This window comes from Haematobia irritans, chromosome 1 (assembly GCF_050003625.1).
Source record: "Haematobia irritans isolate KBUSLIRL chromosome 1, ASM5000362v1, whole genome shotgun sequence".
In the NCBI taxonomy this organism is placed as follows: domain Eukaryota; kingdom Metazoa; phylum Arthropoda; class Insecta; order Diptera; family Muscidae; genus Haematobia; species Haematobia irritans.
The window spans coordinates 276257607-276284119 of NC_134397.1; the positions used below are offsets into that span (position 1 = coordinate 276257607).

The 26513-nt window shown below is 32.5% G+C and overlaps 1 protein-coding gene across 5 annotated transcripts in view; it reads left to right on the top strand.

The window, feature by feature from the left end:
- Positions 1-15797: 15797 nt before the first annotated feature.
- Positions 15798-26513, top strand: part of Ppn (proteoglycan-like sulfated glycoprotein papilin) — an 86346-nt gene continuing 75630 nt past the window's right edge. For 2 of the 5 annotated variants that reach the window (XM_075295166.1, XM_075295162.1), the window contains exon 1: positions 15800-16211. In XM_075295166.1, the coding sequence (XP_075151281.1) occupies positions 16189-16211 (23 nt within the window). In that variant the 5' untranslated portion in view covers positions 15800-16188. Of the gene's footprint in view, positions 16212-26513 lie in introns of all 5 variants that reach the window. The other 3 variants (XM_075295181.1, XM_075295174.1, XM_075295157.1) reach the window with 3 other exon arrangements.

Below are 26513 nucleotides of genomic sequence, written 5' to 3' on the forward strand. Positions count from 1 at the left end.
TGGACAAAATAAAATGTTAAACTTTTTTTTGAAACTTTTAATATAAAAAAATGGACACATATCATTCTTCATGCCTTGATTTTTGGTCTTAACGGACAGTTTGAAGACAATTTGCTAAAACATTTTTTTATTAAAAAAACGTGTTCTTGTTACGTTTTCCACCATTGAAATATGAACTTAATCGGACTAACCTAATTGATTTGAGAGAAATTTCTACTTATCTATAAATTATAAACTAAAAACAGTTAACTTGGTTCAAAGAGATTGACCTAAAATTAAATATTTGGGTGTTGATTGCGTGCCAAAGACGAAGCTTAAAAATACGAGTTAAGACCTTGCAAGGAATCGACATGATTTTAAGTCAAAATTGTATATACTTGTATTAAGGTTTCCTAAATAATACAAAATAATCTTTTACTGCGCCATTCTCTATATGACAATTTCCATACTTCGATAAAGCGGTAGTGTCTTACACCCCAAGAAAAAATATTATTCTCCGGAACGAAATTGTAGTCCAACGAAATTCCGCTTTGTTGTAAAGTCATTTCATTGAGAGTGAAGAAACCTGACTTTAAAGAAGATTTGGCGATTGTCTCAAAACTCTTATATTTGCTTTTAAAGAACATTTTTGGAGTATAAAGAAAATTTCGTATGTCTAAAAATTCGCTCCTCAGAAAAGAAAAATATTCAGCTTCGAGTTTCATAAAAATAAAAATAAATATTGTTTGCAAACAGCATTGCATTTTAAATCGCACTGGATGTACTGCACGAATTAATCCTTAGTTTGCTTTAATATGTTCATATTATTACAATGAATTGTTAATTCCTTTTGTTTTAGAATAAAACAAGGAAGCAAAGACTAAGCTCGGGCGGGGCAGACTATATTATACCCTTCGTCACCGTATAGACCAACTTTTTTTGGTCATTAAAATTTATTGGGAGCGGTATAAAGCTCAAACTTGGAATATACACACATATAAAGGGTGATACGGTCAAAATTTGGTCAATATAAACTTGACGTATTTCTTTCAATTTTGCATTTAAAAAACCTGAACACCCCTCATTTTGAAGGTGTGTGTGTGTGTAGAATGTTGCTCCTATTTTGATTTTGGAATTCACTCTTCAGTTATCAAAATGCCGTCCAAGCAAGAAGAGCAGCGTATCAAAATTTTGCTCGCGCATCGCGAAAATCCGAGCTACTCGGACGCAAAGCTGGCAAAATCGCTAAAAGTTGCCAAATCAACCGTTATAAATGTAATTAAAGTGTTTGGGGAACGTTTGTCGACAGCCAGGAAGTCTGGATCGGGGGGAAATCGAAAACCGGAAGCCGCTGAGACGACAAAGAGAGTTGCCGGTAGTTTCAAGCGAAACCCTAACCTCTCTCTCCGAGATGCCGCAAATAAGCTGGGTGTATCGTCTACAACCGTGCATCGAGCCAAAAAACGAGCCGGACTATCGACTTACAAGAAGGTAGTGACTCCAAATCGCGATGATAAACAAAATACGATGGCCATGGCGCGATCCCGGAGGCTGTACACGACGATGCTGACGAAGTTTGACTGCGTGGTAATGGACGACGAAACCTACGTCAAAGCCGACTACAAGCAGCTTCCGGGACAGGAGTTTTATACGGCAAAAGGAAGGGGAAAGGTAGCAGATATTTCCAAGCACATAAAACTGTCAAAGTTCGCAAAGAAATATCTGGTTTGGCAAGCCATCTGTACCTGTGGCTTGAAAAGCAGCATTTTCATAGCTTCCGGGACTGTCAACCAAGAAATTTACGTGAAAGAGTGTTTGAATAAACGTCTGCTGCCTTTCCTGAAGAAACACGGTTGTACGGAACAACCGTGTTTCTTGTTTTGGCCGGATTTGGCATCTTGCCATTACGGTAAAAAGGCCATGGAGTGGTACGCCGCCAACAACGTGCAGGTGGTTCCCAAGGACAAGAACCCTCCCAACACGCCAGAGCTCCGCCCAATTGAGAAATACTGGGCTATTGTCAAGCGAAACCTAAAGAAGACCAAAAAACTGCTAGGGACGAGCAGCAGTTCAAGGCAAACTGGCTTTCTGCGGCGAAGAAGGTGGACAAGGTGGCTGTACAAAATCTGATGGCAGGTGTCAAGCGTGAGGCCCGGCAATTCGGATTTGGAAAAGCGAAAGCCTAACTTAATATTCTTCCTGAATTTTATACTAATTGAACTTGAAAAAGAAATTTAATTTGATTTTTTAAATAAACGATTTCACCGACTTACACGCGTTTTCCCTTGACCAAATTTTGACCGTATCACCCTTTATTTTAATCTGAAGCTGTTTGGAAAATTTTTTTTGTCTAGAATATGAAATATTCTAGACAAAGAATATGAAATATTCTACCATATTTCATATATATGGGAGCTATGTCTAAATACACTAGTTTACACTGAAAATGTAGAGTCGACTTTCTTATGTATTTTGATCTGCTGAATTCGAAAAAAAATGTTAAAACATTTTTTATGAAACAGTTTTTGAGATATCCCGTTATTTTTAGTTTTTCGCTCTTTTTTCACTAAACAAGTTATATCTCGGTATTGAGATGACGAATAATCGTGTATAATTGGATCTGTGATAAGTTAAGTGGTTCAAAAAATATCGATGCAAAAAAGTCAAATTTTCAAAAAGTCAAGTTTTACGCCAGAAAAATGCAAATCATTAAAAAATATTTCTCTTCATGGTCGTATAGATGATACTCTAACGTTAGTAATAACACCAACTAGAAAAAAATCGACCGAAAAATGACAAATTTATAAGCAATTGAGTGAACAAATACGATGTCAAATCATGCAAATATGAGCAACTCATCCACAAAACAATGCCACTCGGCCACACAAAAGTTCATAAGTACCATATAATTAATTTGTTTAGCGAAAAACTAAAAATAACGGGATATCTCAAAAACGGTTCCATAACAAAATGTTTTTAATTTTTTTCGAATATATAATAAAAGTCACGAGATGTGACTCAGATGTACATGAAAAAATTATTTTGTAAACTAGTGATATTAACCGATTTAAACCGAATTTGGCAAATATTGCTAGAAAGTTAATTCCACTCTCAGTGCAAAATTTGAAGTGAATCGGATTGAAATTATGGCTTCCGGTGGTTATATGCATTTATATCGGTCGTAATATATATATTGGAGCTTTATCTAAATCTGAACCGATTCTGCAAGATTTACGAGACTCAAAAAATATTTGAATATACGAAATTTGATGAAGGTCAGTTGATAAAGAATTCATTTATGACAAGATATGTTATAAATATGTATGGCAGCTATATCTACATCTGAACCGATTTCAATAGGGATCGTCTTTGAGCTAAAAAAAAGACTGTCAAATTTGACGACGATCGGTTTTAAACTGCGAACTGGATTTTACACACAAAAATACATCAACAGAGAGACAGACAGACATCGCTAAATCGACTCAGAATTTAATTCTAAGAGATGGGTCTATGACTGTTCCTTCTGAGCGTTACAAACAAATGCACAAACTTATTATTCTCTGTACCACAGTAGAGGTGATTGGTATAATGAACGTTTCAAACTTATTTTCACAAATGTTTTATATTTTAGGTTTTAACCGGTTTTGAGAAAAATAAAAACCCAAAGACCGGTTTTTAAAAAATCTGGGATTTTCGGACCGGATAACCGGTTATTCGAGCCTAAAGTATAAGTAAATAATCGTTATTAAATCCGGTTCTACTGAACCGATTACCTTATGTACATCACTAAAAGGGTAAGGGTATCACCTTTCAATTGAGGTATGACCCAAATCGGTCTAAGTTCTACGTTAATAAATTATAATTTTCGAACCGGTTTTTTTTTTACAAAACTGGCTATAAATCAGAAAGTGTTCAATGTAAAGGTACTAAGTAACCGGTTGGAAATGTAGCCAACACATCCACCTATCCGCTAAAGTTACATTTAGGCAGATATCTTATGCGCCAATGAATTTAATTGTATCAGTGAAATGTGGACTTTTGCATAGTAAACTATTATACAAATTTTTATTTAAAAGTTGTTTTTCGGGTAGAAGTGGTTTTAAACCGGCTATGACAACATGGTTGTAGTGAATCGTTTGTTTGGAAATTCACATTTTGCAAAAAAAACGCGAATTTTTGAAAAAAAAATAATTTTGAACCGGATATGGATATAAATCCGGTTCTAAAAAATGTCTATATAAAAAGCGCCGCGGCGAACTTGTTTTTTAACGGATATGGATATATTCGGTTGTAAGAAGAATGTATATGCGCCTCAGACGGAAAGTATTTCTTTTAACCTGGCTATTGATGCAAATGAATAAATATTTCAGGTTCTAACTACAATTTGGATGTACAAAGCGCGACAGGGGAAAATTTATAAATAATTTACATTTTCTTTGCAAACCTAATATGAATATAAATCGGCAATAATCTTCGGTTTTATGAAGTAATTAAATGAAAGAAGCACTTATAACAACGACTTGACTGTAAAAAGCGCCGCCGGCGAATTTTTTTAACATCGCGCGATTTTTTTGAAAATTTTTTTCAATTTTCTTTGTAAACCGGATATGAATATAAACCGGTTAACATCTACGGTTTTAGTGGTGATATCCTCCTAAATTTAACTATGACGGATAAGTAAAAATGTTAGCTACAAAATGGAATCAGTTATTTAGCACCTTTATATCGAGTAGTTTTTGAGTTTTGGGATGTTTTGTAAAAAACCGGTTCCAAAAAACACGTTTTCATCTGTATATCCGGAACGGATATATCGAATAGATCGATTTATGCATAATTTGAAAGGGATTATCATTAGCTTGCTAGAGATATATATTATATTTCAAAGTAAGTGGTTCATCATAACCGGTTTTTTTAACGATTATTTACTTAGATTTTAGAACCGAATACAGCCGCCAGGAAAAAAAAATGTTGTTGTAATCTACTCTTAGAGTTCTACCATCTATGAAGTTTTGGAATAACTGAATAAATATAGATGAATGAATAAATATAGATCTAATATAAAAGCCAAAATTTTAGGACACGCAATTTAAACATTAAAAAAAAAGTAATTTTTACAATTTATTTTGGATTTCAGTAGTGAAAACCCATTAAGCACAAAGCAATGTAGTCTTTTGTCCATATTTTTAAAATTATTTGTACCAATCTCAAAGTATTGTCATTGAACATAAAAAATTGCTCTATATTTTTTGCTGATTTACACTGTAGTTGGTAATTGCAATGACATTCAGAGCAATTCCTAATTTAATATGAAAATATTAAACCATCTACGTCGCAGCATAATGCTACATTCCATTAATGAGTAATAAAATGAAAATTTTTGAGTGACTGTGGTATTAATCATCAATACTTAATAGATCCTTAACCAATTGAAAGTAGTCCCCTACTTGGATTCCAAATTTTAATTTATTTTTCTAAGGTTGTTTGGTATTTACCAAAGTAAATAATAAAAAAAAAAACAATGCAAACGAATTGATGCAAGGGGGAATTCCTCACCTACAAATTCACATCATCATCATGCAGACAACATTCAATGGGAAATTACACATGTTGATAATATTTTTCTTGAAGGCGTTTTTATTGCACTTTGTTTATGTACCACATAGAACACACAGAAACATGGCACATTACATGGAACGATGAGGCAAAGGCATTGGAACCACTTACATTGTCATACCACTTAGAGGAATTGAGACATCCTTTGGCTGAATGTCACCATTCACAAACATCGTGGCATCAAAGTGAATGGATGGATGCATTAAGACACACACTCATGATTGTTTTGATAGTCTAGTGTCAACTATTCCACAACTCCCTATACAGAATAGTTGAGAATTATTGAAGCACTTTGGAAGTATCATCATTCATGAAGAGGAGATGATCGGCAGTGAAATCTTTATTTTTAGCGTTAATTGTTAAGGCGGTCCCTTTATCAGTGGTCGCTGCTAGACTACATCAAAACAGTGCCCAAGGAAAAAGGAGTAAGAACAAAAAACCCGAAACGAAACTTTTTCCACATGTGTGGACAATTAGTGGAGTTATGTTGTGTACCAATTGCAAGTGCTTGTAACTGCAATAAAAACTCATCAGAAGCATCGTTATCATCATAATCATCAGTAGTATTATCGTCTTATGGTGGTGGTCGTCATTTTTGCAAGTTCTCGACAGGAGAAGTCGTCACCCGTTTGAGTTTTCTTTTACAGAACATTAAAATGTTTCCTTGTCTTCTGTTCTTTTCTTTGGTTTAGAAGTTGGAATTGCTTTTCTTGCCTTTATGATTGCTGTTGATCGAGATAAGATTGCTTATTGGAATCCACAAGTGAATGTAAGAATTCATGTTGTTGAGGAATCCCGAAATGTGAATGCCCTCGTGAAATTATGAAATGGAATTTTTAATTACCCAAGTTCCTGGGAAATAAGTGAAAGCAAACTTAATAGGATTTTAAATGACATAAATGCCTAATTTATGTGAGTTTAAAAGATCAAATAGATATTATATTTTCAGAAGAAAAAAAAAAATATATGTATTTGCAAAAATTGTAAGTTACCCTTATGCAAGGGAAAAATGTATAAATGTAATATGAAAGGTTATGCAATTTTAGAATGAGCGATGTGCAGAATAAATTACATTAGGACGTGCTCCAGTGAAAATCGTACGTCTGTAGCAAGGTAACTTTTGCTTAAACAAAAGAAAATATTTTTGATTTATAGAATTTTAAATTAAATTAAATAAGATATTCAATTCTCAAATATAGGCTATGGCATGGTTGTTAGCGGCCATATACTAGCGCAATGTACCAAATTTCACCACGTACTAAATTTCAACGGGATCGGATGAATTTTGCTCCTCCAAGAGCGCCGGAGGTCAAATCTGGAGATCGGTTTAAATGGGGGTTATATATAATTAAGACCGGTATGGACCAATTTTTGCATGGTTCTTAGATACCATATACTAACACCACGTACCAAATTTCAAGCGGATCGGATGAATTTTGCTCTTCCAAGGGGCTACGGAGGTCAAATCTGGGGATCGGTTTATATGGGGACTACATATAATTCTTTACCGATATGGACCAATTCCAGCATGGTTGTTAGAGATCATATACTAACACCACGTACCAAATTTTAAGCGAATCGGATGAATTTTGCTCATCCATGAGGCTCCGGAGGTCAAATCTGGGGATCGGTTTATATGGGGGGCGGACGGACGGGCGGACATGCTTAGATCGACTCAGAATTTCACCACGACCCAGAATATATATATACTTTATGGGGTCTTAGAGCAATATTTCGATGTGTTACAAACGGAACACATCCTGTGGTGGAAGGTATAATAATATACCCCCCATCCTGTGGTGGAGGGTATAAAAAAAAAAAAAAACAATTATATAAAAGCAAGTCCGGCCAGGCCGAATCTTATGTATCTCCACTATGGATTGTGTAGAAAGTTATACTAAAGACTGTCACCCATAATCGAATTACTTGGGTTGCGGTAACAGTTACCGATGACACGGTATATTAAACCTCCTTAACATTGTCTTCTAAACAGGGAGAATAAGTACCTATGTATGCCTCTTTCTTGATCTTGATTTTATAGATGAGTATATAAATAACTATGAATGGCTATGGCTATTATAGAGCCAAATTTCAACCTTAGACCTTAAATTTGGGGACTAAATATAATTGTGGATCGATAAGGAGAATTTTTGCATGATTATTAGAGGGAATATACCAACATCATGTACCAAATTTCCTCGACAAGCATTCGATGCGACTCTGCAGCATATTTCTTCAAATGCAAAAACCAAAAAATGCTTTCCGCAAATCATCACTTTCTGGTACAAAATTCGACATTTTGAACACTAAGAAAAAATATGAGTTTGTGCGTTCAATGACTTGACGTATACTAAATATTTTTCACAGCAAACAAAAAATAAGGGCTCGTTCACAACAAATGTTCTCTATCGAGACATTTGTAACTTGACGCTCACTTCATACCGGTATACCGTACATATACCAAGTTTTAAGTCGATAGCTTGTTTCGTTCGGAAGTTAGCGTGATTTCCACCGACGGACGGACATATGTGCTTTATGGAGTCTGTGACCACTATTTCGATGTGTTACACACGGAATGACAAAGTTAGTATATCCCTCATCCTATAGTGGAGGGTATACCAAATTGAAAAATCGATTTTAGATTCTGATTTCAGTCTCTAATTTATATAATCCCTTTCGGTTTTACTTTATTTTTATTATAAAGAAACCATAAATTGTCTATAAAGCGGGTTTTCTTTGAAATTTGATCCGATGGTGGGAATTTTGGTGCGTTGATTAGTTGTATTCCTTCACCTTGTAGTAGTTACTACTTTTATTAGTTTTTACTAGAAACCATTCTTCAGTTTTAAGAGAATAATGTCAAAATGCACCCCTCTTTTAAAATTTTTCTACTAGAAGTTATTCGTCATATTCTTTCGAGTAAATATGTCATGACAAAAATAATTGTTTGCTTTATAAATTTTTAGTTTTTTTTTTTGAAAATAATCCTACAACTTTTGAATGGATAAAGATATTGGCAAAAGTTTTTCTTTGTACGAAAGCTGGTGTGTTTTCCTCCAAGTTTACAAGTTTGTGCGTCCCTACACCCTAAAAAAAATTGCTTCTGTAACATATACCCCAAAAACACTTTGCTTCAAGCATATATATTTTCAGGATTGGTCCAAACAAAATATTGTTTGTATTATTCAAACATATTATGTTTCACCTTAGGGCATACACTGGTAGTAAAAAATTTTAATGAAATTTTCTTTGTGTGGATATATTTTTAAGGCGCCAATTGGTTACTTCCATTTTTTTACTTGCAGCATACTCTCTAGGTCTCTCTTTCTAAACACATATATGTTTATAGGCTATTTTCCAATTAATATATGTTTACGTATGAAAAACAGTCTTTTTCGTCCGTGTAGTAGGTCCACGGGCTGGCGTATAGGCGTTTTAAGTTGGTCATCTCGGGTGCAAAAATTTTGTTTTAGCCCTAAAATCCAATTATGAACCGATTCCCCTATAAACAATCGCTTGTGTATTGAAATATCTCTAATAGATCGCGAGATATGGACCTTACAATTTATTCTTATGCAAAATTTTAACAAAGTGGGGTTAGTATTTTGAATCTAGAAGTGGGGTTAGTATTTTGAATCCAGAAGAAGCGTTTTAAGATCGATTCTTGTTCTATTTTATTAACTGCATTCCTTAAAAATTCTACGTATTCTAGAGGAAAAATATGCTTTAAATTAAACGTTTTAGACACCACAATTTGGAATTTCAAAACAATAACGAAAAAGTGGTGTAAGTTGACCGACTAACACCATATTCGGCACACCTATTAGTAGGCCAAAAGTACCTCTGCGTTTTGAATTTCATGCAAATCGGATAAAAAATGTTGTGTCTAGGTGCTGAAGACCCCAAATGGGAGGTCGGTTTATATGGGGCTATATCGAAACTTAGGCCGATGTAGCCCATCTTCGAACTTGACCTGCTTGTAGACAAAATACGAGTCTGCGCAAAAATTTCAGCACTATAGGTTCCTTATTGAAGGATGTAGGCTGATTACAACAAATCGCCAGACAGACGAACATGGTTATATATAATTTCTCCTGATCAAGATTATATACTTTCTATAGCCAGAAATCGTTATTTGTATGTGCCATAAACGGTATAGCAAACCCCCCTTATAAAATACTGATAACATGCGCTATTACTGTTATATGGCCAAGAAACTAGATTTTTAATTTGATTTCAAATTTTGCACAACGAGTACTTCTAGTCAAAACCTTTGCCCCCTTTTATTTATTAAATAAATATGTTCCCCAACATTGGGGTAGTAAAAGCTAGAGCTTTTCCAGCAACAATTTTGTTGGAGCTTCCATTCACATTTGCTTTCCGCTCATTGCTCATTGAACTCTGAGAAGATTTTCAACATTTCTCTCTTTTACTACTTTTTACTATCAGTAAAGTAAAGAAACAAAACTATTGTAGAGGAAAACCAATCTCCTTTCCATCGCTTTCAAAGTTTCCTACAAAAAATCTGCCATATAAAAGTATTTATCTTACCTGCTTCCATGTTTTATACAAATATTAAAATCGCAATACTTCTTTTATTTTTTATTTGGCATTTTTACTATTTTTTACTACACTCAAAAAAAGTGAACTCTCTATTTCACTAAAGCCAATTTAACTTTATTTTAGTTCGTGGAATTATTATATATGGAGAAAGTTTCCTTTGCTCTAATAATTTTTTGCGTACTAAAAAACGGGAAAAAATATACACAAATGAAGTAAAAAGTTTTACTAAATTCGTACTTCTCACAAAATAGTTCACTATTTCTTTCAATTTGTAAATTTTATTACAAATGTGCCCACCATAAACTTCGTATGTCACTATGTCTAATAAATTTTTCTGAATTTGTCGAAAAATATTTATTTATCTTTGAGATATCGGCGCGATATCAGCGTTTGTAATATTGTTTAGTTAACATTTTCTAAAAATATTAAAACATTTCTAAAAATAACTAAATGTTTTCTTCCTGGTGGGTTCACTGTTTTTTTCAGTGTATATTTTCGTTTCTGTACAATTATCCAAATGTTGAACTCTGAGAAGATTTTCAACATTTCTCTCTTTTACTACTTTTTACTATCAGTAAAGTAAAGAAACACAACTATTGTTTCTATTATTTGTAATTTGTTTGAAAAAATAAGTAAATGAAATGAAACTTCATTTCTTTCAGTGTAAATATAACATAACAGTATATAATATAACGATTTTTTATTAGACCAAAAACTAAAGCTTTTCACTGAAGGCATTTTGTCCTTAGAGTTAGGAGTTTTTAAAATGTGTATATCATAACATATGAGAAAATTCCATTGAATTCGGGAATTGGTCGAATTTGAATATAACCAAAAGCCGACTACGCCTTTTCGATTTGTTTTTTTTTTTCAAATTGTCGGTTAGACGATTTTCCCTTTGTGTACCCGAAAATTCTATAACCTAACCTAATTATAAAAAGTACTATTTCTGTATTGCTAGAAACACAGAGGATTGCAGTTTTGTAAATTAATGCGAAATCTATTGATATAATAAACTCATAAAACTTTAGCCCATTGCCAGTCTTCCTTCTCAATAAACCGTAACATACTTTGTTGTGTGGACAGAAATCCTCATCTGCAACTACCACATAACTAATGCGCTCAACCAATGCAAGAGATATCTAGCAAGTTGAAGACTTTCGGCCCATAACAAATGAAGCAGAAGAGTCAACAAGTGATCGTGTGAATTTTTTCGCATGCATTCGACCTTCTGCTTCTCTTTGCTGGTGGCTTCGAATAGAGCTGCATGAGATGTGAATGAATGTTCGCTCCTTTTCTGGGTCTGATGGTACTGTGTCTGCATGTTGTGCTTTCTGTTGGTGCTATGTGCTATTATATGACAATCGGCAGACGATGATGCATGGGGGCAGTAAGATCGTTCGTCGTTTATGTTGTTTATACGCTGCCTTTCGATTATGATGATGATGATGATGATGCTTTTTGAGAGATTAGAGAAAATTGGCAAGATTCTTGTGTAGATATTTGCAGTTTCTTAGTCGATATGTTTTAGGAGTTGTTCACACGAGAGAGATGTGAACATGACAGGAACTATTCACCATGACAAAAAGTGTTTCATAGTGAATAATTAGATTCTTGCATTAGATTTTTTTTACGTGAGCGCTTAAGTGTATTTCTTTGTAAGCGTGAGAATGTGACACATGTTATATGCGTGAGTAGAAACGTGGAACTTATATTTACGACGTGTATGCTGCGAATAGAACTTAGCCTATGCGCTTGGGTATCGCAGGAGTCCTTGTAAACGGGTACTATAGAAAATTCCGCAATACTGAGGATGAATCGCGCTTTGAAAAGCATTTGGATGTCTTTCTCAATAATAACATCATCGCGTACAAAGGGACATGGATTCTATCCCCATTTCGCCCGAACTGGATTTTTGCGAGTGATTTCACACATTGAGTGACACAACTAGCCTAATTCTGAATATTCCCTAGGGAATGTGTTCCCTGGGAATTCATTTTCCCCGGGAATAAAATCCTCCTATTCTAAACAGTAGGGGAAGGGAATAACATGGGGGAAATAATTCAGAGTATTCGAAGTCAGCTGTTTTACTTCAACTGTTTTATTTTAATAAATTTTTAATATTAAAATTTTGAATTGAAATTGTATTAAATTGATGTAAAAGTTGAGTTAAACGCGAAAAACATCAAACATTTTTAGTGCCGTGTTTATGGTAGTAGCTGAGGAGAGGCGTATCAACGTAACAAAGTCTAAAGGATAGAAAGGAGAAAGCTACGCTATGCCATTAACCCACTTGAGTTGCCTGAAACGTTGTAACTACATACTAGTACATGAAGAGGTTGTTACTTAGTTCATGGGATTTATAGGGTTAAAGTGGCAGCCCGATTTGAATCGGACTCACTTACACCATTCAGTCCATTGTGATACAATATTATAAGGTAAATAATCCAGCCTTCAAATACCTTTTTAATGTATTAGCAGCCCACATTCCACCTCAACGCAAGTCTTTTGGATTATCTCCACTAGTAAGATTAGGTGCTACGCTACTTTGTCAAAGGTGGCTACCAAAAAGGGCGTAGGAAAGATCGAGACATATCTGTATTTAAAGAACACCTATGCCCGAATTGGATATATTTCATCAAAACGGAAAAAGAAAACTAGTAGTAAATTTCTTCAGCTTTTTACGCCACGCGGGACACATGTTCGCATTATTGCTCCTTTAAGAAACAAGCACCTACATTAAACCAGGAAGGGATATTATAGTTTAAATGTAAAACCTTTATTTTCCATATAAAAGAATTTTTTGACCGGAAATTACAGAGAAATGATCCATTTTGGTTACAACTCCCTTGATTTTTTTGGGGAATTATTCCCAAAAAATGTCATCGTTTTCCCTTTTTATTGTCATTTGTAATACCAATTTTTCCCCTAGGGAAAAATTTCCCATTTTCGAAGTTGGTTTAGAATAAGGGAAAAGGGAATAAAGAAAAATTCCCCAGGGAGATTTTGTTTAGAATAGGGGAACAGGGAATAGGGAAAAAATTCCCAGGGAGTTGTTATTGAGAATTGGGCTAAACAACGTGCTCGGCTTTTGAATAAATTAATTTTGTTTAAAGTTTTTTATTGGAAATTTTGCAAAAATTTTATTTGTTTTTTTTTTTTTTTTTAATTTGACGTGCTCGGCTTTTGATTAAATTAAATTTTTTGAAGGATTTCTATGGGAAATTTTGTCGAGTTTTTTTTTTTTTTAATTTGACTTTATTTTGCAATTTGAAGCCTCATGTTGCCAATTACAAAATAAATTCAAATGAAAGAAATAAAATTTCATTTCTATAGAAATTTTTGTCAACATTTTATTCCCATTTTTGTAATTTTATTTCTATCGAAATTTCTTTAGACAATTTGGTATTTTTTTCTATAGAAAATTTTGTCAAAATTTTATTTTAATAGAATATTTTGACAAAATTTTATTTCTATAGAAAATTTTGTCAACATTTTATTTCTATAGAAAATTGTGTCAACATTTAATTCTGTAGAAAATATTTTCTAAACTTTATTTCTATAGAAACTTTTATCAAAGTTTTATTTCAATAGAAAATTTTGTCAAAATTTTATTTCTATATAGAAAATTTTATTTCTATAGAAAAATTTCTCAAAATTTTATTTCTATATAGAAAATTTTATCAAAATTTTATTTCTGTTTATTGTCAAAACTTTATTTCTATAGAAAATTTTGTCAAAATTTTATTTCTATAGAAAATTTTGTCAAAACTTTATTTCTATATAAGATTTTGTCAAAATTTTATTTCTATAGAAAATTTTCTCTAAATTTTATTGCTATAGAAAATTTTCTCAAAAGTTCATTTCTATAGAAACTTTGTCAAAATTTTATTTCTTTATAGAAAATTTTCTCAAAATTTTATTGCTATAGAAAATGTTGCCAAAATTTTATTTCTATAGAAAATAGAAAATTGTATTCCTGTATAGAAAATTTTCTCAAAATTTTATTTCTATAGAAAATTTTCTCAAAACTTTATTTCTTTAGAAATTTTCTCAAAATTGTATTTCTATATAGACAATTTTCTCAAAAATTTATTTCTATAGAAAATTGTATTTCTATAGAAAATTTTCTCAACATTTTATTTCTATATCGAAAATTTTCTCAAAATTTTATATCAATAGAAAATTTTATCACAATTTTATTTCTGTATAGAAAATTATCTCTCAATTTTTTTTTCTACATAGAAAATTTTCTCAAAATTTAATTTCTATTTGGAAAATTTTCTTCATTTTTTTCTATATAGAAAATTTTCTCAAAATTGTATTTCTATATCATTTTCAAAAATTTCGAAAAATATTTACTTATTTTTGTGATATCGCCGTGATGCCAGCGTTTGTAATAATGTTTAGTTAAAATTGTCTAAAAATATTAAAAATTTTCTAAAATTAATCGAACGTTTTCTTTTCTGGTGGGTTCACTGTTTTTTCAGTATCTCTTAGTTGGAAAAGTATATTTTGCAAAATCTATCAAAATATCCAGAATTTTACCAATCTACCAAACAGTAGAATCTCTTTAAATTTTTTTGGTAGAATTCTACCAACAGTGGCAACCGTGTGTTCAATCTGACAACACCGCCTAAGTATTTTTTTTTTGACCCCCCGAGTTTGAATACTTTGGCCAAGTGTTTTGCATGGGTAGAAATACCCAGTATTATGTTTACAATTTTACTCACATGCACATCTCCAATAGGTGTGCCGAATTTCTGATCCATCTTCGGCATTGCAGTCTATAATTATATCTTCTAGAGAGCCAAATATATAATTAGCCACAGTTTTGAAAATTTAAATTTGAATTATGCATTTGAATGAAGTGTGATATCATTCCTAAATCCTTATCAATCAATGCTACATTTAGAGTCTCGAAGCTTTAATAGTATCCTAATTTTATGTTAAGCTCTCGTTAATATTAGGGACGGCAGTGTCGTTTTATGGGCGCCGATAAGCGATATTCTGGCAAAAAAAAAAAATGCCAACAACTAATCTGTATATCCATATCCGTTCGAGACTTGAAGTAGTTTAGTTAAATATTCTCCAATGATTTGCGACAATCTTAAAACTTGTCGTCACATAGTTTAATTTAGCGATAGGATTCGTACACAGACACAAGTATTCGCGTGAGCACGCACACAAACTCACATGTATTAGGATAAGTGTACAAAAAGCGGAAGTGACATTTGTGGGAGTGTGAGCTAGTCGGAGCTCGTAAATAAAACGAAGGTACCAATCGTCAATATTCTGACTTCGACGATCTCTTACACACGAAGAGTTCAAATTTGTTGAGTATTGCCAACAAACGATCGATTGATCTTCAAACAACACAGAACTTATTCGTATTTCGCTCAATAGAGCGATATTGTTGCTGCTACCACTTCTGTTTGCTCCACTTGGCGTTGGGATACCATCGCTCCATGTATGTGTGTTGCCTTCGATTCGATGCCGCATTAGTTTGATTCTTGGGCATTGCTGTTTGCCGTTGCTGCCACCACATAATCTGCTGCTACGCTTTCGATCCACGTTGCGTCTACTGTGGGGACGAGCGATCATCATGAGCTTCATTTACGGCATACACAGGCTTGTATGGTCAGTTGCTGGTTGGCACTCTTTCACAACGGTTGTGTTCGTTCGTTGATCGTTCAAGAAAAGGAATGCCAAAGTTCTGATAGACTGTCCCATAAAAAAATAGAAAAGCGCGCGGTCCTGCGGGATAGTTTAGATTGTGTAATGTTTAAATCTAATCAATTGAATTAACAGAAACAAGGATATTCACAACAACAAAAACAACAAGAAAGATAACACATTAATCGAATATATCATATATCTCAATGAAAAAGTGACAAGATATTGAAAGTATATCGTGTGAATTTAATAATAAATTAATTGTTAGAGTGTGGCAGTTTCCTTTGTAAGCAAAAAACATTCGAAATAGAAAAGGATATTGTGGAATAAATCGAAAGAAAAACAACGCCAACTAAAATGGATTTATCAAGGCGGTCTCGGTAAGCATTAATCTTCAAACAAACAAAAAATGATCTAACAAAAATACAATTACAAAAGGACTATCGAAGGATAATTTGAAACAAACATTAAAAAAAAAACATCATAAGTGACAATAAATTTATAAACTATGTTGGAGAATTATTACTGCTTTATAAAAATATATCCTAAAAATTTGAAGTGAACTTTAAATATACTTTGCTAAAAATGTTTAATTTTTGTGTTTGCGTGAAAATATTTATGTTGATGAATTTGAAGAAATAATAAACTAAAAAAAAAAACAATACCATAAAGCATTTTGGTATAATAAATAACTTAAAATAATAATAAAGTTTTCAAAAAGTTAAGTTAAACTTTAAAGTTATTTGTCTCACATAAATCCTTTGATGAACTGTTTATAAATTATATTGAATACTTGTATATAATCGGCATGATGATGATTATAAAAATGGATTTCAATAGTAATTAGTATATAGCATATTTTGTTACGGTTAATTTATTTGCTACTGTTTATTACTTGTTTGTCGCGAAAATGCTTGTTACTACCACAAATCGGTTTTTGTTTCTTAGTGAAGATATCGAGGTGAAACATCTTTTCAATATTTCTTTACTTTCCATTCCGAAATATTTCAAAAGGATAACATTGTATGTGTTTACTTGGCCTGTGCTAAAAAATTAATGTGCAGCTCAGGGATCAAAAAATTCTAGAAAGTTGCTTAAATTGATTCGTCCGTCCTCGTCTTAGGCATATCTGAACACAGAAATTTTTTTTTCGAATTCAACCAAGAAATCTATTAGAATTTAAATAATATACTGGATTAAGACATTAGTTAATTTTTTCGGCGCTTTCAATTAAAATTTTAATTCAACTAAAAGTTTAATTGATTTCGATTGCAAAACTCAATCAACGTTTGAGGCTATCACTTATACATTGTATTATTATTTATTTATTTACAATTCATTCAACTTAAATTTTTTTAATTAAAAATAAAAAAAAAAATGTTATGTCGTTTGTATTTTTATCACCGCAGCAAAAAAATTGACATAACATCTAATACATATATTTTAATTGAAACTATCAATGTCGCAATGATGATCAGGCCAATCACAATTTGAATAAAAAAGATGCAAAACGACTTTTAGGTTAGTCATGACTTTTAGGTTATGCTATGTCTGCAAAGAAATTTCTTTTGGTGTAAGAGCCAAAGTTCAAACTATATTTTGCTTCAAATTCAAAATAAGTTGATCCATTTATTTGTAGTTGAAAACTATTTAATCACACAAATTAATTGAATTAACTAATATTTTAATTACTTCTTTTTTTACTTTTATTATATATCATTACTTTACTTTACTTTATTATACAATCATTTCGATGATCGAAGGAGTTTCAATTAAAAGCAATGAATTGAATGATTCCACGAAATAATGATCAAATGAAATACAATTATGTGTTTTGGCTCAGAATAGAACCCTATTGATTTTGGAAGAAATCGATTCAGATTTCGATATAGCTCCCATATATATCTTTCGCCCGATATGGACTTATATGGCCCCAGAAGCCAGATTTTTGGCGGAATTTGCTTGACATTTTGCACTAGGAGTACAATTAGTAGTATAGTCAAGTGTGCAAAATTTGATTGAAATCGGTTCAGATTTAGATATAGCTCTCATATATATCTTTCGTCCGATATGGACTAATATGGTCCTACAAGCCAAAGTTTTGGCCCAATTTGGTTGAAATTTTGCACAGGGAGTAGATTTAGCATTGTAGATATGCGTGCCAAATTTGGTTGAAATCGGTTCAGATTTAGATATAGCTCCCATATATATGTTTTTTTGATTTCGACAAAAATGGTCAAAATACCAACATTTTCCTTGTAAAATCGCCACTGCTTAGTCGAAAAGTTGTAAAAATTACTCTAATTTTCCCAAACTTCTAATTTAAATGTTTCCCATATTTTTTTACTAACATTGTGTGTGTGCATTAGCCGACTTAAATTTTGAGTCTATAGATTTTGTAGAAGTCTATCAAATTCTGCCCAGATCGAGTTATATTTAAAATATGTATTTGGGACAAAGCCCCAACACATTTGACGAATGTGATATGGTATCGAAAATTTAGATCTACAATGTGGTGCAGAGTATAATATAGTCGGCCCCGCCCTACTTTAGACTTTCCTTACTTGTTTGTACTCCACTTTTGAAGATTTGCATTATTAAGACAAGGACAAAGTATATTTTTTAACTACTACGGCGTTTCACATTACAATGAACTTAACATAGAGAAGCTTAAGTACACTCAGAAAAGTCACCACACAGAAAAAAGTCTGTTGTAAAACTGATGCTAAAATAAACTAATATTTATTGCAAAATCCAAAAATGCCGGAAAATTTTCCTTAATTTAATGAATCTCAAAATTTGGAAAACAATTTAGTTCAATTTTCGCACGAGATAGTTCATTTTCCCATAATGTAATTTTTTTCTGTGCAGCATTGTGGAGAGGGGATAATCCACCGCTGAAAAACTTTTTGGTGTTTGGTCGAATTTGGGATTGAACCCGTGACCCATGAAAATGTTTATTTTTGTACGTGTAAACACGTGCCATTCATATTTAATTTGATTTTTTTGATCCAAGTATTGTAAGTAACATCGGTAGGTAAAAATTTCACTGACACTAATACAAAACATAATGTGCAACAGTTCTTCTGTATTACACTGAAAAAAAGCATACTCGGTTCCAAAGATTTTGTCTTTACTTTAAAAAATTTGGTATTGATTCCGAGCCAAAGAAGCGGAGAATACAAGTAAGGATACTTTTAAGACACAATTCTCTTTAAAATTTAGGTTTTGTGTACTTGCTTCTAGGAAGCAAATTTTAATTTTTCGCTTTCTCAGCTTTTTTTCTTCATATGCTATCAAAGTCCTTTAAAACGAGTTAACTTTATTTTCCAAATTAGGACTCGACTTCCAGTAGAAATTATGCTATGTTTGAAGTAAAAAACTTCTTTAAAATAAAGTTTTGAAAAACATGTCCTATATTTGAACGATTTTTTGCTTTGTAGTCAAGATGTAAAAAGACAACAAATTTAAAGACAATTTCATTAAATTTAAAGAATTTTTCTGAATTATTAAAGTCAAGTTGACCTAGCGTACAAATTTTTTCTTTCATGTTAAGATACCCATGCTTAAGTCAAATCAATTATAAGGACAATTCGACTTCATTGAAAAGTTTATCGACTTTTGGACAAGGAAAATAACTTTATTTTAGAGAAATGCGTCTTCTATGCTAAGCAAAAATTGTATTCGTATTTTAAAGACATGAAATCTTTGACCTCACGACAATATTTTTTTCAGTGTATGATTAATTGTGAAATATCCATTACTCAGTTCAACTTGCGTATTATTTTATAAAAAAAATCTTATCCATTAAACTTAGTCATAAAAACCTATCTCTTCAAAAAGGCAAGAATGTTGTATTTGGGTAAAGTTTTGAATTTATGGTCATCTTCATCTCGTTTGTGGACTTATCCTCGTAAAGAGGGTAATAAATTCTTTATAATTCTTCTTATTCGGCCGCTTTAATTTTTTTCATGGCTTGGATTTATATTTGGTTGAAATTGTTTCGTTTTCTTGGTTAATGCTCGGTTACAATTACTTGACCTAAGTTAACGAACTGAACATGGCTATGGCCCAGACGATGAGGTACCATTTCAAGTATACAAATCCATATTCCATGGAGAAGATGGCAAAGAAAGGGAAGCGACTAGGGGAAAAGAATTACAACACACAATCAAAAAAAGAACAACGAGCCGGCATTCGAAATGGCCAAAAGAAAAGTAAACTTTAATATTCTTGCCTTGTGGCTTCATTTCATATTGGTCGCCGCCGTTGTCGTCGTCGTTTTTATGGCTTATTACGAGGTACAACATGTGGTGCGATCATCGTGTGACCACTGTCTGCTTGCCTGTTAGCAGTGCCAATGTCTGACCAGATTCATGCAAACAAATAAACAAACAATGTGTCCATTGCTCTTGGGGGTATACATCATCCCCCAATGCTGCCCCTTTACGACTTCTAGAGGCATTCTCGAAATGTAAATGTTTGTGACAATTAAAATGTGTTTACTTTAATATTGCGGCAAACGAATGCGCTTAATGAATTGAGAAAGTTTCCCAGGACAAATGTGGACGTATAAGCAACTAAAAATCAAACATCAAGAGAACATTTAATCGCTTCTAATGAAAATCATGTAAGAAATCCTTTATGATATTTATGTTAGATCTTGTAGAAATGTGTGTGAATTTAAACAAATATTTAATTAAAAAATAATTATTTCAATTAATTTTGTAATTAATCCACAATTAAATCACAACAAAAACATGAATCAAATTTTTATTTGTGAAGATTGAAATGGCATTTGTGTATGTTTTATATCAAATGGCCCTTTTAATGTTACATTTTCGGTTTGGTAATACATACATATGACTTTTGTATTTAGTTCTACAAATCTTATTTACTAAGGAACTTTCAGATCTTCATAATACATTCGGGTGAAACAATGTAAATTTTAGAATTGGATTAAATTTGCTCGTACTGGCTATCTTTGACACGAATTTTAGCCGGCGAAGTCATCATATTTGGATCCGAAAGTGGTGCAAAATTGGTGCAGAAGCAATGAATTTTCCATGGGCTTCTGATAGGGCGGAAGTCATCTTTTTAATCATCTGCTGCATTGATTTCGGTAGTTCTTCAGATGTTATGATATTTTTGTATTTCGTATTTCATTAAAAAAATGGGGAAGGCTTACAAAAAGCCTTCTTCTTTTTTTCGACTTTTATTTCTACGTATAGTTTGTTTGAATAATACTAGCCAATATTTTATCACAAATTCCAAGTCTGGCTCTGTAAACTTTTCAAATAATTTTTTGGAAATTTCTATTATTTTCTTTATTCTTGCTGTGTTTTATGCACTATAAATCCAGAAAATGTGATTTATTGGGAAAATCGCGTACACAATTTTTATAAATCATCTCAAAAGAACTTTTTGTGCATTAGCGTAGCTAGACAATTTTCTTAGGGGGCCTATAGCCCCCCTAGCAAAAAATTAATAGACTGAAGTTATAGGTTCAATTAATGTTTTATTTTATACAAATGAATAAAAAATCAGACTTCAACATAACTAGACAAATATTTTATAAAAAAGCAACTAAAAGCTACACAATTTTTCCAGCAAAAAAATTTGGGTGTTGTTCTTAACCCATTACCTGCCATTGTACTCGCTAAAATTGTTCTGGGGGTCTAAGCCCCCCGCCCAGAGGCCTTCCAACGCTTATGTTTTTGTGAAGAGAAAATCAGTCCATCTCTAGAAGAGCATTTTTGACTTATAAAGAATTTCCAATATTTTTTTGCTGGGATGCTGCACAAAAGTGGCTCAGTGGTATTTTGGCCCATTTGGTATTTTTTAATGTCAACTCTCCAAAATGACCCAGGCGCAAAGTTTCAACAGATTGAGATCCTGAGATGTTGGTGGTGGTTCTAAAAAAAATGAAATCGTATGCATTGCATACAAATGGTTATGGGTTCAAAAATGACCGCTGAATTATCCCCCTCTACAATGCTGGTTACATTTCTGAGTGTTTCATAGGTTCTAGAATACACGCAAGAAAATAATTCTTTCCTCCCAAACGAGATTTTAGACAAACAAAGTTCGTTTCTCATTTGCTTTTCGCTGTAAGGAAGTGTATTTGGAAGAAAGGTATATACTGTTTGTGATAAACGTTTATTCTTTGCCAGGATGTAAAAACAATTTCATAAAGACAAACTCAAAAAAAAAAAAAAACATTTTGTCTTGTTAATTACATTTGCCCTCACATCCTTCTAACATCTACGAGGTTTTTTAGTTCTTAACAACTTTTCCTGTAATACCAACAATGTAGAAGAAATTATACGATTTTATAAATTTTTAAATTTTTTTTACCTTTCGCCTGGACGGAGAATCGAACCGCGGACCATGCACTTTGTAAGCCAACACACTAACTACTGTGCTATGTACCTGTTATGGTCATCAATAGATAAATATCCATATAAGTTATATTTATATAGCATAGCTTGCGGCGCCCACGAACCGAATAAACAAAGTTTATTTGACAGAAACTAACATTTAGTTTGGCACCGTGGAGCAGTGGTTGCTACGTCTGACATGCATGCCAAGGGTCGTGGGTTCGATCCCTGCTTCGACCAAAGTTTTTTTTTTTTTTTACATGTAAAAAAAAATGTTCAACATTACATTGTAGTATATTAATTTTTGAACTGTAAAATGTGTCTTATTAAAGACCTAAAGTCAGAAAAGAACAGTGTTTGATATAAACGAAATGGACTGTGTTGTAGTTTCAAAAATAACTTTTTTTATTGAAAAAATAAAAATTTTGTAACAAACGAATTTTTTGGTGATAAAAGTTGAAAATTTTCGAAGCAATTCAAAAAACTCTAACAAAAGAAAAACGTTTTCGGTACACGTTTTCCAAACTTTTTTTCTTTGCGTGTAGGTTTCACCGAAATGTGCTAGTCGTTCACACTCGGTTATAAAAAGGAGTTTCATTATCATTGAGCCACATAGATTTGGGCCGTACTGAAATTTAGGGCTGCCACTACACCTAACCTAGTTGGTGATTCTTCTCGAATTCTTTGTACTGTAGGTGCAGAGATTTCGACTTCTTTTGATGTGAGCAAGAGTTTTTATTTTTCATTCGTTTATGATCTATTTTGGTCCATACTATAAAAGCCTTGAGAGCATAAATTTTTGAAAACAGCATTTCCATCCAAATTCGGTGTTATTCAGTACTTAAGGCCGATGAACGGTTGTCTTCTATGCCACTGGAAATTATTTCTTCTGACGATAAATATTCTTCTTCCTCAAGTCTAGGCGAAGCAATTCCTTGGCTCTTTGCAATTTAGCTTTTTTTGTGGATAGGTTAACTTTTATACTATTTGGAACTTAAATGGGGTGAATTTTCCCTTTTTTTACTGAGTGCTGGCCGAATCCATATTCAGCCAAATTGCACCACGATGGTGTATGTCAATTGTGTTATTGTCAGTGTATGTTCATTTTGTGTAAAAAACTATTGTGGTATTTTGAGAAATATAATGCCCTATTACTGCATTTGTCAATATTATACATTTCTTTAGCCAATCATCTAGTGATAGGACACTGTTGTCAGTATGAGTGAATATCAAATGAACAGAATATACGAAGTGGACAGAGAAGAAAAAATGAATAATTTTCCTATTGCATTACCCAAGCTGATAATTTTTTTTTTATCCAAATACAGACAGACAGAATTATGTACGACCAAATATGATACCAGAAATGATTCTAGGTCTAATGGTGCTTTTGTCGAACATTTCCTTATTATATTATCGTTGACATGACGTACTAACGTTGAGTGGTGAGTAGCTGTCCGTCCTTCCGTTCATATGTAGACATATGCAATATGTATTTCCTAAAAGTATTGGAGACGAATGCAACTCATTTTATGGTTTGATGTCCATTAGATTTTCTGACAGCAGACTTTTATTTTTGGAGTTCAGCTGTGAAAATCCATAGTAGAGATGTGTACAATCAATTTTAAAGCTAATTAATTTTAGTATTTTTAACTAAACTCACGCTGATCAAAATAATAAGTTATAGATATTTCATTTGTTAAAGAAAATTTCGCAGTTTAAAAAAATGGAAATTGCAAATATGTCTTTAGCGAAGTGGGCGCTTTTGTGGTAAAATTTGCATATCCTGAAAAAGGAAGAAAAAAATGGAAATTGCAGAAATGTCTTTAGCAAAGGTCAGGATGGACGCTTTGGTGGAAAAATTTGCATATTTTAAGAAATCCTGAATAATATTGTGGGCAATACGAAGTTATTGAATCTTTATGCTTCATTTGTGTATCAATCAACTTTTTCATATTTTTGGGGGTAAAAATTATATGTTTGGAACTCAAATTTTGTAACACAATATTTCATTAATTTCATAAAATTTTTTTTCTACCAGTGTATGCCCTAAGGTGAAACATAATATGTTTGAACAATACAAACAATATTTTGTTTGGGCCAATCCTGAAAATATATATGCTTGAAGCAAAATGTGTTTGGAGTATATGTCACAGAAGCGATTTTTTTGAGGGTGTAGATGCAATATTCACCTGTCTTACAAACTGTGCAATGAATCCATTAGCTATTTCCAAAATAGATACGTATAATATAGATCTATTGAACACTGCATGCAGCTTACATCAAATTTTTAATTCCAACTACTACAAGGACTCGCCAAAGCTAACAAAGTAGATGTTCCTACACGCAAAAAAATAATTCTTTCCTCCCAAACGAAATTTTAGACAAACAAAGTTCGTTTCTCATTTGCTTTTCGCTGTAAGGAAGTGTATTTGGAAGAAAAGTATATACTTTTTGTGATAAATGTTTATTCTTTTCCAGGATGTAAAAACAATTTCATAAAGACTAACTCAAAAAAAATTTTTTTTTTCTGGCTAATTGCATTTTCCCTCACATCTTTCTCACTTCCACGAAGATTTTTAGTTCTTAGCACCTTTTTCCGTAATACAAACAATGTAGAAGAAATTATACGATTTTATAAATTTTTAAAATTTTTTTACCTTTCGCCTGGACGGAGAATCGAACCGCGGACCATGCACTTTGTAAGCCAACACACTAACCACTGAGCTATGTACCTGTTATGGTCATCAATAGATAAATATCCATATAAGTTATATTTATATAGCATAGCTTGCGGCGCCCACGAACCGAATAAACAAAGTTTATTTAACAGAAACAAACATTTAGTTTGGCACCGTGGAGCAGTGGTTGCTACGTCTGACTCTCATGCCAAGGGTCGTGGGTTCGATCCCTGCCTCGACCAAAGTTTTTTTTTTGTTTTTTTTTTTGTACATACATTTTACATATGTTCGGAAGATTCCGAAAAAAATGTTCATCATTACATTGTACTATATTAAATTTTGAACTGTAAAATGTGTTTTATTAAAGACCAAAAGTCAGAAAAGAACAGTGTTTGATATAAACGAAATGGACTCTGTTGTTGTTTCAACAATAACTTTGTTTATTGAAAAAATAATAACTTTGTAACAAACGAATTTTTTTGGCGATAAAAGTTTAAAATTTTCGAAGCAATTCAAAAAACTCTAACAAAAGAAAAACGTTTTCGGTACACGTTTTCCAAACGTTTTTTTTCTTTGCGTGTATAAGGACTTCAATATTGAAATAAAATTACATTTCCTATCCAATCCAAAGGGAAGTCACCTAAGGAGATCAACAGTGGAAATCCAGCATGCGAGAAATCCTGGACCAGATTCCCTCAACAATTTCGTTGTAATGCCCAAATTCTAAGTGCACAGAAAAAAGTCCATAATTAAGCAAATGCTAACTGTAATTTATTTTTATTGCAAAAACAATTTTTGTAGTTAAATTTTATAATTTTTTTCGAAATATATCCCAAAAATTTTATGAACTAAACGTGGATATAAAGTTCAGTGACCCAAAAACACAAGTTCAGAAAAGTTTTGTACGATTCCCAAAAATAGTAAAATGTTTATGATTTGGCGCCAATGACATGTTTTTTCTTTGTTTTACCAACGCATTGTGTAAATCTCAAAAAGTTCGTTGAGGTTGTTAATTTTTTTACAAAACAGTTTAATTTGTTTTCTGTGTATAATATGTCCAATTGTAATTTTACCCTAACAGCCACTGTCTCCTAATATACGTACGAACATTCATTTTTCATTTTCTGAGATGAGAAAAATGTTGATAGAACTTAAATCATGAAAAGTTGATATAATTTTTACTCCTCTTATACAATCCCAGCAAACAAATTTGGAAATTCTTCCCAAGCCATTTCTTTTAGTGTACATCCAAAAATTGGCTTCACTAATAAGAAACGAATGCTGCGGATGCATAAAGGATGATGTCCGCCCTATGGCAAGCCTATGTAAAATGCATTGCTTCTGCCCAAATTTTCCACCACTACCTGATCCAAAAGGACATTTTCATGGTTTTTTTTGTTTACACCTATTTTTGCTGGGACTTTGAAATATTGTATATGGAATCAAAAGAATGTCTATTATTCCCTGAAATTGAATCTATTTTGTGTGCAAATCAAAGCAACTTCTATATTTTAGTGTGACCCATTAAACTTTCATGCCAATAATTCAACCCAAGTGATATTATTTTAATCCCTTCACTGTTCCAGAAATACATGATTCATATGGAAAAAGATGTTAACCC